This window comes from Pongo pygmaeus, chromosome 4 (assembly GCF_028885625.2).
Source record: "Pongo pygmaeus isolate AG05252 chromosome 4, NHGRI_mPonPyg2-v2.0_pri, whole genome shotgun sequence".
Classification (NCBI taxonomy): Eukaryota; Metazoa; Chordata; class Mammalia; order Primates; family Hominidae; genus Pongo; species Pongo pygmaeus.
This window is the reverse complement of record NC_072377.2, coordinates 140,376,324-140,389,104: the sequence shown is the minus strand read 5'-3', so window position 1 is coordinate 140,389,104 and position 12,781 is coordinate 140,376,324. Positions and strand designations below refer to the sequence as shown.

Here is a 12,781-nt window from a genome sequence, read left to right as displayed (position 1 = left end):
CCTATGAAAGGCAAGAGAGAAGAGAGCTTGGTTCCCTAGCCCAACTTCAGTGCTTTTAGTTATTAGGGAAAATATCTCCAAATCTGAGGTGTCCAGAGCCCTCATTTTGGCCTACAGAATTGATGGTCTTGCCATTATCTTTCTCGTCTCTCCTGGTTATGTAGAATCAAAGCCATTTTAAGACTTGCTTAGATTTTGGACCCTTTCACTTTTGCAAACCTGCTCATATTGTATCAAATAAGATAAAATTAAGTATAATTGTATATATTTAATGTACATCCCATATTAATATCATCCACATAGACCTCCATGAAAGCTGAGTTGCATTTGACTATTTAACATGAGGTTATATTTTGTCAATATTTAGTGCAGCATTAATTTTGATTCTGTACTTTCCTTCTTATATACTATACTATTTTCCCAGGTCTCTGACACTTTCTTTGGTCCTTATACAGAATGGGAGCCCTGGATTCTGTGAATGCAGTGGATACATCTTGAAGATCATGGCCCTTCATGCAATATTTAGCCCAAAACTATGAGCTTCATGTCAGGGGTGCTATGAATCTCATGCTACTCCAGTTCATGGTTTCCCTCCCATTGGAAGCTCTCAGCACCCCAGAGCTGAAAACCCAAGGAGAAGAGAATGAGTGCTCAGTGTCAGAGGTGAGGTGGATGAAGCCTCAGAGCTTAGAGCCGAGCCACTGCCTGGCCTGCCCCTGACCTGGCAGAGCAAGCCATGCCCTGGCTGTCCTGGGCTAACATGCATGCCCCAGACTGGACTGGTTAGTGAGGGGGTAGCCTAGAATGGTGGGGAGTATGCTGAAGCAAAACAAGAACCCCCACTGGGATGTTCATGAGAAGGAGGCAGACACCCCCTCCCAAAGCCTGTCCATTGCAGTCCAGTCCCAGTGGTCTACAAGAGTGGTCCCCAACATTTTTGGCACCAGGGACCAGTTTTGTGGAAGACAGTTTTTCCAAGGACCAGGGTGGGGTGATGGCTTTGAGGTGAAACCATCAGATCATCAGGCATCAGATTCTCATAAACAGCGGGCAACCTAGATCCCTCACATGCGCAGTTCATAATAGGGTTTGTGCTCTTACGAGAATCTAATGCTGCCACTGATCTGACAGGAAGCAGAACTCAGGCAGTAATGCTCACTTACCCACTGCTCACCTCCTGCTGTGGCCCCGTTCCTAACAGGCCACAGGCTGGTACTGGTCTGGTATGGGAGTTGGGGACCCCTGGTCTAGAGGCAGCCAAGCCCTGACTAGAAAACCTAGCCACGCTGCATCAGACATAGGCACCAGCCAGGCCTCCTCAACCTCCGACCACGCAGCCAAGGGCATAGGAATAAGCCTTTTACCTGGGTCAGCAGCACAGGCCCTTGTAGCCGGGTTCTTCCACAGGTGAGTCCCGGGACCCTAGACAAGTGACTGTCTACCTCTCTGCACCCCAGCTTGTCTATTCTTCATAGTAGCATCATCTCACTCATTGCTGTATCCTCAGTACCTCCATGAACGATCTTCACAACAGCCCCACCAGGGAGGTGCTACTTGCCCACTTTACAGACAAGGAAATCAAGGCTCAGGAAGGTTAAGTGCTGTGCCCACGTCACTGGAGAGTAGCTGATAAGGCCAGGACTGGATTTCCAGTTATTCAGACTTGCCTGGTCGTTTCTTGGTGGACAGGGTCTGTTGAGAAAACATCAGCCAGAAGGAAGGAAAGAAGATGTGCTGGAGTGCAACAGGGCCACTCAGGCCGAACAAAGACTGGATGTCATGTTTCAGGAGGGCTTCCCTCCAGAGCTTTGGGGCAGAGTGCAGAGAAGGGAGAAAGCCCAGCCTGGTTAGTGAGGCCACAGTTGCCTAACTGTGGCCAGGGAGCTCCACTCCTGTAAATTGCACTAAATCCAATGGCTAGTGTCCTTAGGAAGGATGGGAAGATCTGACACACAGAGACTCAGAGGGGAGTCCATGTGAAGACAGGCAGGGCCTGGAGTTACGGAGCCACTGCCCAAGGAATGCCGAGCACCGCAGCAGGCACTGGAAGCTGGCAGAGGACCATGTGGCAGGTTCTCCCTCGGAGCCTCCAGAAGGCACCAACACCTTGGTTTTGGACTTCCTACTTCTGACTTGTGAGGAAATAAATTTCTACTGTTTTAAGCCACCCAGTTGGTGGTTATTTGTTACAGCAGCCCAAGGAAACTAATCCATACCCTCAAATTTTTACCGTGAAATCTCTCACACCCAACAGTGACTTGTTACTAACTCACTTATATTAAGTCAGCCTGGGTTTTAGAGAAACAACAGCCCTTTTCCTTGCCAAGATGCTGGGCCTGTGGCAGGCAGTTCCATGGTCAGTGACTGAGCATGCCACTTGGAGAATGCTTGTTCATCTTTTGAGGTGTCCCACTGACCCCCAAAGAGAAATTTATAAATACCATTGAAATCAGAGAAATGAGAACACATTCTCCAACTTTGGTTAAAATCTTGCTGGACATTGTCACATGATGTGGTAACTGAGCAAAACTTAATATATATTGAACGATGTTGATAAAAATAGCAGCTACCAATTTTGAATCCCTACTGGGTACCAGAAACAATGCTTATAATCTTATACTGACCCTGTAAGCCAAGGATTCGTATCGTGTTTAACAGGAGGCTATGAAATCAGGAAATGGCAAAAACAGGATTCACACCTACAGCCTGCATGGTTCCAAAGCCCATGCTTTCTGGTTTGGCCATGCTGCCTCCCCACTGATCCATTCTTGTGAACTGGTTTGTTGAATGAGCCTGGAGAAGACAGACTGGGAATGACTTAGGTGAGTTTGGGAGGGTGAGAATTGCCAGGAACAACCAGCACTCTCATGGAGACATTAGGGAGTGCATCTGAGTCTTCCAAGTCTCCCCAAGGCCCAGCCCTGGAAAGGTATGCAGCAGGCACCTTGAACTTGGCTGAGGTCCCAGATGGCCACTCATTCAGCAGGTACTCACCCAGGGAGGCTGTGCCCAGCTCCGTGCTGAGCTGCACTCTGAACAGGAGAGAGTCAAAGGCCACAGGCTAGGAAAGCCAGGCCTGGGCACAGTAACTAGCCAGCTCTCATGGAGGGTGGAGAAGGCTCAGTGGGCAGCTACCACAGAGGTGGAAAAGGTTTCTAAGGACCTGGCTTAGCTCTGGACAGCCCTGGGGAGTGCCAGACATGGGCCCTAACTCTGGGCAGCAATGGCTCAGCCGTGATATGCTAGTAAGTCCACTTCAGACATGAACTTGCTGCACAGCCCTCCTTGGTGGGCTCTGGGACCTAGGGCCTGGGTGTGCAGGGCTGGCAGGAGGCATGCAGCAAGTCCCCTAGCACACTCTGCAATCCCATTCTCCCTGGGTCTCTCCCAGCACCTGCACCACACCACTTGCTCAGTTCACTGTGTGCACCACACACACACTAGCCTTCTTTGTTTTCCTGGAGAACGTACATCACAGCCTGTTCCCACTCTTTGGGCTTTGCACTAGCTTGTCCCTCTGTGAATAGCACTCTGACCCCAGTTCTGCATGTCTGGCTCTTTGTGTCATTTGAGTCTCAACTTAGCTGCCTCCCTGGCAGAGAGGCCATCCCTGACTCTTCAAAATAGAGAAGGCTCTCATCACTGTCTTTGCCATCACCTTGTGTTATTGTCCCCCAGCACCTACCACTGTCCATAACTGCTTTGTGCATCTGTTGTGTTCCCTAATTATTGTCCATCAGTGTCCTAAAAACATCTATCTCCTTGCCTGCCTCCCTCACTCCTGAGTCCTCAAAGCCTAGGTCAGCCCGGAAGTAAAGTTTACTTTGGAGCTTTGAATCCAGCACTACAATGCCCAGTTCTGAGGTCTGGGGCAGGTTCCTGAACCCTGCACCTTACCCCCCTCCTATATAAAATGGGAAGATTATACCATTCCAGGAGGGTAGACTAAGCCTGCTTCACTCACCACTTTGTGTGCCCATTTCCCAGCACTGGGTCCTGCCTGCCATCCCCCTGCATTGGGATGTCCCCTGGGGAGCATAAACACCCCCTTTACTACTTAAGGTATTTCTTCAAATATTTAAAACAGGTAGGCTGATCTTCCCATCAAGAGGGTGAGCATGGGCCCTGACCTAGGAGACAGTCCATTTTCATACAGGGAGCAAGATGGGGAGAAAGGACATTGCAGCAGCCATTTTAAAAGGGTCTGTGAGGCTCCTCTCTGTGCACAATCCAGGCAGAGCTTTAGAAATGGATCTGGAAGCCAGTCAGCAGTGAGGAGGCACAATTTATGGCTCCGTTCCCAGAGCATAGCTCTAAATTCTGCTCACCACTGGGGACGGGTGCAGGGGTGGGGATGGGGTGAAAGACTGCTCCTTTGCAGCATCTCGCACCTCAGTTTTTAACTTGTTGTATGATCCGAGATGAGCCCCTTCCCCTTTCTAGGGAACATCCCGGAACAAGGGACTTGGATAATACCAATGCCAGGAAGGTCCCAACAGCTCCAGAGTCCTCACACCCATGTGTGTCATCAGGTAATGATAGGTTCCCATCTCCAATCTAGTTCTAAAGTTCTACCTGGACCTCTGAGGGTTCTGAGTCTAAACCAGACCTCCTGGCACTCCACACCCCCTGGACTGGCAACAGAGAGTCTGCCCTGGGCAGAAGACTCTCTGGGAGATTAGAAACAGCAGGCATAGTCCCAGAGGCAGGTCAGCTCCATGCTTCTTTTTAAGAGGTAATGGGAAACATGGCTACTGTACCTTGACCGTGTCCAGAGGGTGGCCGACGATGACACTGGCTGCACCTGTGGATCAAAAAAGAATGCCTGGTAACTCAGCCCTTGGACTCCTGGCCTGCACCAGCCAGCTCTTGGGACAAAACAGGCACTCATTTAGTCAATGGTCAGTTGCTGGAGTAGGGGGAGTGGGTGGGCTCCAATGTGCTAGGCACTGGCCCACGCACCAAGGAAGGCAGAGAAAATAGAGTAAAACAAGCAATCACTCCATAAAAGGAAGGCAAAGGGACTGGGACAAGTGGATATTCACAAGCAAAAGAGTGAAAGAGTAGAGACAGACCCCCTACCTCATACCATATACAAAATTAACTCAAAATAGATCAAAGACCTAAATGGGAGAGCAAAACTATAAGATTCTTAAACTAAAACATAGAAAAAAATCTTGACCTGTGATTTACAATGGACTCTTAGATATGATACCAAGTGTACAACCAAATGAAGGAGTGAAGGACATGACATACCAAAATATAGCAGATGGGTACATTGATTATTTCAAGTTGAAAACATTGAGAAATCATAACTTCTGAAAGGGTGAGCTGACCTGCCTCTTCCTGCATGCAACAAGCAATAAAGATTCCTCTGGGAGGGGTACCCTCTCCATACCAGGGTAAGAAAATAGCCCTTATTAGCTGGGATTCAGAATTGAAGGCTGCAGTGGCCCTGAATTCATACTTAATGAAGTAATCCTTATCTTCTACCTGTTTTATACCCCCCACCCACACATCTCCTAGTGACTCCTCTAGCAAAATTCCACCACCCTAGCCAGATTTTCTTTGTCCTGTCATTTCTTCTCAAATTGATCACTCTTTGTCTAAAAAGTATGAAAAGATCTTGCGTTGGCCACTTCTCCCAACTTCACTCTCTTGTGAAGATCCCTACGTCATGAAAAACTAATAAAATCTGTATTATTTTTCTCTTGTTAATCAGCCTGGTGTCAATTTGGTTTTTATATTCAGCTGAAGAGCCCAGTAGGAGCTAAACAAGGGGTGGGAGGTTATCTCTAACTCCCCTACACAACACAAGAAATAATAACATTCATAAAAATTGAAAACTTTTGCACACAAAAGTGAAGACATCCTACAGAATGGGAGAAAATGTGTGGAAATCACGTTTTGATAAGGATTTAGTATTCATATATAGAAAGAACTCTTACAACTGACTAAAATAGTTTTAATGGGCAAAGGACTTGCACACACATTTCTCCAAAGATGATATACAGATGACCAACAGACACATGAATAGATGCTCAACATCTGTAGTCATTTGGGAAATGCAAATTGAAACCACAAAGAGAGTCCTCTTCACATGCACTAGGATAGCTATAATTGAAAAAAGGTGGAAAAGAACTGTTGGCAAGGATGTAGAGAAATTGGAACTCTTGTACATTGCTGGTAGAAATGTAAAATGGTACAGCCACGGTGGAAACAGTTTGGCAGTTCCTCAAAAAAGCTAAACATAGAGTTACAACCTAACCCAACAATTCAATTCCTACATATATACCCAATAACAGAAAACAGATACTAAAACAAGTACAAGTACACACACATCACGGCAACATTGTTTACAATAGCCAAAAATGCCCATCAACTGGTGTATGAATGCCCATCAACTGGTGTATGAATAAACAAAATGTGGGATATTTATACAGAGGAATACTGTTTGGCAATAAAAATAAACAAACTATTGATGCATGCTACAGCATAGATGCACCTCCAAAACATTATGCTAAATTAAAAAGGCCAGACACAAAAGGCAAGGTATTGTATGACTCTACCTATATGAATTATCCAGAACAGGTAAATCCATAGAGACAGAAAGTAAATTAGTGGTTGCCAGGACTGGGAAGAGGTGGAAATGGGAGTGACTCTTGAAGTGTACAGCATCTTCTTTGGTCATGAGAAAAATGTTTTGGAACTAGATAGAAGTGATGGTTGCACAGTGTTGTGAATGTAATAAATGCCACTCAATTATACACTTTCAAATGGTTAATTTTCTATTATATGAATTTCAGCTCAAAAAGCGGGGTAGCGTATGTGTAAAGAAAAAACCTGAAAACTTTTCAGTTACCTGCAGGTTACTTAACTTCTCTATGTCTCACTTTTAGCATGTGTAGAGTGGGAATAATAACAGCACCTACCTCCTGCTTCCATGGTAAGAATGAAATTCAGTAATGCATATAAAATACCTAGCAGAGAGCCTGACAGCTATAGGATGCTCAAATGTGAGTGATGTCACCATAGAATTTTTTTAAAAGAAGACCTCTTTGGAAAAGTGATGAATACACTGTATATTTTCACAGAAAAAAATACCTATACACACACACACTCACAAGACCTGTACAATTTGAAGAGAACCAAGGCTGCCCGAAGGCCACTTAGATTAAGAAGCCCTTTGTATTAATTTGTTCTCATGCTGCTATCAAAGACATGCCCAAGCCTGGGTAATTTATAAAGGAAAGAAGTTTAATCAACTTACAGTTCCACATGTCTGGGGAGGCCACACAATCATGGTGGAAGGTGAAGGAGGAGCAAGTCATGTCTTACATGGCAGAAGGCAAAAAGAGAGTTTGGGGAACACCCCTTTATAAAGCCATCAGGTCTCATGAGACTCATTCACTACCACAAGAATAGCACAGGAAAACTCACTCCCATGATTCAATTACCTCCCACTGGGTCTTTCCCATGACACATGGGTCTCTCCCATGACACCTTATGGGAGCTACAATTCAAGATGAGGTTTGGATGAGGACACAGACAAACTATATCATTCCACTCCTGGCCCCTCCCAAACCTCATGTCCTCACATTTCAAAACAAATCATGCCTTCCCAATGGCGCCCCAAAGTCTTAACTCATTTCAGCATTAACTCAAAAGTCCACAGTCCAAAGTCTCATCTGAGACAAGGCAAGTCCCTTCTACTTATAAGCCTGTAAAATCAAAAGCAAGCTAGTTACTTCCCAGAAACAATGGGGGTATAAGCATTGGGTAAATACACCTGTTCCAAATGGGAAAAATTGGCCAAAACAAAGGAGCTACAGGCTCCATGCAAGTCCAAAATCCAGTGGGGCAACCAAATCTTAAAGCTCTGAAATGATCTCCTTTGTTCCATGTTTCATATCCAGTTCACGCTAATGCAAGAGGTGGGTTCCCATGGTCTTGGGCAGCTCCATCCTGTGGTTTTGCAGAGTACAGCCTTCCTCCCAGCTGCTGGCATGAGTGTCTCCCAGGAGTTAGCAAATGCTATCAACATAGCTCATCTGCATGCCCCGCTGCAAAGGAAAGTGCTCTGAGAGGTCACCATTGGGGAAGGAACTGAGGGAGAAAGGAAATGGGGTTTCTTTTTTAAAAAATAATCTTATAAAAAATTATAATGCCCATGAGGCTGGCAATGAGTGTCTGTGGCTTTTCCAGGTGCATGGTGCAAGCTGTCAGTGGATCTACCATTCTGGGATCTGGAGGATGGTGGCTCTCTTCTCACAGCTCTACTAGGCATTGCCCCAGTGGGGACTCTGTGTGGGCCTCCCACCCTACATTTCCCATCCACACTGCCCTAGCAGAGGTTCTCCATGAGGGCCCCACCCCTGCAGCCAACTGCAGCAAACTTCTGCCTGGACATCCAGGCATTTTCATACATCCTCTGAAATCTAGATGGAGGTTCCCAAAGCTCAATTCTTGACTTCTATCCACCTGCAGGCTCAACACCATGTGTAAGCTGCCAAGGCTTGGGGCTTGCACCCTCTGAAGCCATAGCCCAAGCTGTACCTTGGCCCCTTTTAGCCATGGCTGGAGTGGCTGGGACACAGAGCATCAAGTCTCTAGGCTGCACAGAGCAGGGGGGCCCTGGGCCCAGCCCAGGAAACCATTTTTTCCTCCTAGGCCTCTGGGTCTGTGATGGGAGGGGCTGTCACCAAGGTCTCTGACATGCCCTGCAGATATTTACCCCACTGTCTTGGTGATTAACATTTATCTCCTTGTTACTTATGCAAATTTCTGCAGCAGGCTTGAATCTCTCCCCAGATAATGGGTTTTTATTTTCTATTGCATCATTAGGCTGCAAATTTTCCAAGCTTTTATGATCTGCTTCACTTTTAAACATAAGTTCCAATTCCAAACCATATCTTTGTGAATACATAAAACTGAATGCTTTTAGCAGCACTGAAATCACCTCTCGAATGCTTTGCTGCTTAGTAATTTCTTCCACCAGACACCCTAAAACATCTCTCTCAGGTTCAAAGTTCCACAGATCTCTAAGGCAGGGGCAAAATGTCACCAGTCTCTTTGCTAAAACATAGCAAGAGTCACCTTTATTCCAGTTCCCAACAAGTTCCTCATCTCCATCTGAGACCATCTCAACCAGGACTTCATTGTCCATATCACTATCAGCATTTTGGTTAAAACCATTCAACAAGTCTCTAGGAAGTTCCAAACTTTTCCACATTTTTCTGTCTTCTTCTGAGCCCTTCAGACTGTTCCAACATCTGCCTGTTACCCAGTTCCAAAGTTGCTTCCACATTTTCAGGTATCTTTACAGTAACGTCCCACTGTACTGGTACCAACTTACTGTATTAGTCCATTCTCATTCTGCTAATAAAGACATTACTGAGACTGGGTAATTTACAAAGGAAAGAGGTTTAATTGACTCACAGTTCTACATGGCTGAGGAGGCCACACAATAATGGTAGAAGGTTAAAGAGGAGCAAAGTCACATCTTACATGGTGCCAGGGAAAAAGAGAGCTTGTGTAGGGAACTCCCCTTTATAAGCCTTTGGATCTCATGAGACTTATTCACTACCATGAGAACAGCATGGGAAAGCCTGCACCCATGATTCAATTACCTCCCACAGGGGTCCCTCCCATGACATGTGGAATAATGGGAGCTACAATACAAGATGAGATTTGGGTGGGTAAACAGCCAAACCATATCAGCCTTGTTGTAGCAGTTGGTGACTGAAATTGAAAGGGAAACTGTTCTTCAAAGACAAATTCCCGAGAACACTGTGGAGGAAGGAAATATCTGTGTTAGTAGAGGTGATTTAACCAGGTAAGATAGCTAAGGGCTCCTGGAATATTAGATATTTATAGGGACGAAGAAACCAGCTAATCCCGGAACAATGATTCCCTGGGTCCAGAACCACCTGTCCCCTCTTATCCCCTCCTACCTACTAAACTGGGCAGAGGCAGAGAGGTGATGGCAGTAATTAACCCTTCCCAGTAGTGGGGGGAGGAGCGCTGGTCCTCAGTCTCCATGGCCTCCCCCATAGTGAGTGCACACATCCTTCAGCTCAGGGCAGGCTTAGATCCAGCCTTGGACCAACATCTCCCTGCCACTTATTGGCCCACCCATCTGAAAGCAGGGGATTTGAGATTTAAAAAATAGGATTACAAGGTCAGTGGTTTCCAGACCTTGGCACTTCACAAACCAGTAAAATCTCAAACAAAATGTGTGTGTGTTGGGGGAGGGGGTAATATCAAGAAAAGGGCAAAATTTTGTTATGCAAGGTTGTTCAGAAAGAGTTAAGATGAAATTAAGATGGCAGATTCCGGTGCCAGGCAGCCTGGGTTAGAATCCTAGTGCCAATACTAGATGCATGGTCTTAGGCAAGTCTGTGAATTTCTCTGTATCTCAGCTTCCTCATCTGTAAAATAAGGATGCAACGGTACCTACCTCTTTGGGGTTGTTATAATAATTAAAGAACTATGCATAAACTGACACAAGAGATCACATATTGCAAGATTCAATTGACATAACATACCCAGGAAAGGCAAATTTACAGAAAGGAGATTAAGGAAAGGGAACAGCATTCAACTTCAAATGAGGGATCTTAATGAGGGAGTGAAAATGTTCTAAAACAAATTTATGGTGATGGTTGCACTTCCCTGTAAAATTACTAAAAGACATTGAATTGTACATTTGAAATGGGTGAATTTTATAATATGTAAAATAAACCTTGATAAAATTGTTTTAAAAGAATACATATAGCACTTAAACGATACCTGGCACCTAGTAAGTATTCAGGTGTAATAAACACTTATCATCATTTGATGGAAGCCAAAAAAAAAAAGGCAGCTTATTAGTTTGGTGCAAAAGTAATTGCGATTTTTGCCATTACTTTCAATAACATCACCAAAGCAAGGACAATACCAGAACAAAGCACAAAAATCCTCTACTTGCTGTGAGTTGGGGAGGGTTCACATGTTATCACGTTTGGGGGTGGGGAGGGGTGTCAGAGTCTTGGAACTACTCTGACACAGCCCTACCTTCCAGGGCATTTCTCAAACCAAGCCATTTGCATCCCTACTGAAGGTGGTCTGCTTATTTAAGGGGCAGCCCACAGAAGTGTGTCCTCTCTCTGCCTGCCCCGCTGAATGGTGGAATAATGCCCAGTCAAAAAGGGCCTGGATATGCCCAGGGGGCCTCAGGCTGCAGCCCCCTGACTGGGAAAGTTAGGAGAGGCAGGTCTCAGCCCCACCCAAGGGCATCTGTGCCAACAGACTTACTCAAGGTGAAAGGAGCCACCTCTGCTCAGGAAGGTGTGAAGCAGGGCCCTGCAGCCACTGGTCTGGGGAGAGAGGTGGTCTCCTGCTAGGTGGGAGGGGAGGAGTTGGGATCCAATCTGGTTTGTTGGTCATTTCATCTTATTTTTTTTTCCCTTTGGTGAGGGGCTACATTTGCCAACATCCCTTTTAGGATAACCCTTCTAGATGGGTCCAAAGAAAGACTTTTTTTTTTTTTTTTTTAACACAATTAGCAAAGTCCCTCAAACTTCCCCCCTTTCCTAATAGCTGAGAAAAGAGGGATAGACCGATTGGAAAGAAAAATGGAGAAGCAAGGAAATGAATGCAACTCCCGCCCAGGCAACCCATCCCAGGCCCAGTAAAAGAGTGGCTTTGGGAGCTGTGGCGAAGGGATCAGCAGACCCAACAGTGCCCGGAGAAGGGGACTTGGAGGTAGGCGATGGCTGACGGTTGGCGGCGGCTGAAGGCAGTAAGTGTTCCTCGCAGCCTGGCAATGGGCACCTGCAGCCGGCGCTCCGCTTCCTGCTGTGAGAGCTCTGCTCCCTCCAGTCGGGACGCCCCCTTGGGCCGGCCTGATCTCGAAACCTGGCTCCCCACCACCCTGCGCCCCGGGGTCAGCAGCCAAGCGCTACCCGCATACATAAGTTTCCGCGAGCCACGTCCGCAATTCAGGTGTGCACCAGGTCACTGAAGGGTGTGTGCGCCGCCAGGAGCCTCCATTGGCTGTGGGCTTTGACGAGCTGTTTAATCATTACCTCATCAAGTCCCACGGATCCTAACTTAATGAGCAAATCAGAAGCTCAGCCCGAATCGCTGTGAAGCTCTCAGAATTTAGCCCTGGCAACTACAAGACCACCAGGGGGATCTCGGGGCCGGGCACTCCCCAAAGCAGGCTGCGCGCGCAACGGGGAGCGGGATGGCAGCGCACAGAGGCGCAAAGTTTCCACAGAGCACAGAGGCTAACTCCGCTAGGCTCTCTCTCTCTGACCAGGGGTCCCCGGTAAGCACACTCACCTCCGATCCAGCCCGCCGCAAAGTCTTCCAGCTGGAAGCTTCCCATGGTCGGTGCTCTGTCTCGCCCTCCCGGAGCCGGGGCAGTGCCCACTTAGAGTCAGTGGAGCATGGCCCGCGGGCGCGAGAGCGCCGCAAGACCGAAGTCGGAGTCTCGAGCACGCCGCAGGTCCTACTCCAAACCCAGTCCCCGAGTCACCGGCTGCGCGGGCTGCCGCGCTCACCTCTCCAAGTGTCGGAGGGCGGCTGACATCACGCCCCCAGTGGACCTTAAAGGCACAGCACTCTGGGTGGATAAGGGTGCGCTCCGCGCGGCTCATCCCAGACCCAAAGAGGCTAGGGTCATCAAGTGAAATTCTCAGTCCTCCCTTCTCCTGGTTATCCTCTTCCTTGCCAACTTCAGAGCCTCAGCGCCTTTGAAGTGAAAGTGCCAGCCGCCCATCCAGAGATGGCAGTGCTC

At 47.1% G+C, this 12,781-nt stretch overlaps 1 protein-coding gene across 2 annotated transcripts in view; it reads right to left on the bottom strand.

Moving 5' to 3' along the window:
• The window catches only part of SLC25A48 (solute carrier family 25 member 48), a 48,570-nt gene extending 36,015 nt beyond the window's left edge, over positions 1-12,555 (bottom strand). The window contains exons 1-2 of one of the 2 annotated variants that reach the window (XM_063665217.1): positions 12,325-12,555; positions 4,761-4,804 (exon numbers count right to left, since the gene is read on the bottom strand). In XM_063665217.1, the coding sequence (XP_063521287.1) occupies positions 4,761-4,804; positions 12,325-12,370 (90 nt within the window). In that variant the 5' untranslated portion in view covers positions 12,371-12,555. The remainder of the gene's footprint in view (positions 1-4,760; positions 4,805-12,324) is intronic. The other variant, XM_054488397.2, reaches the window with a different exon arrangement.
• Between the last annotated feature and the right edge of the window lie 226 nt (positions 12,556-12,781).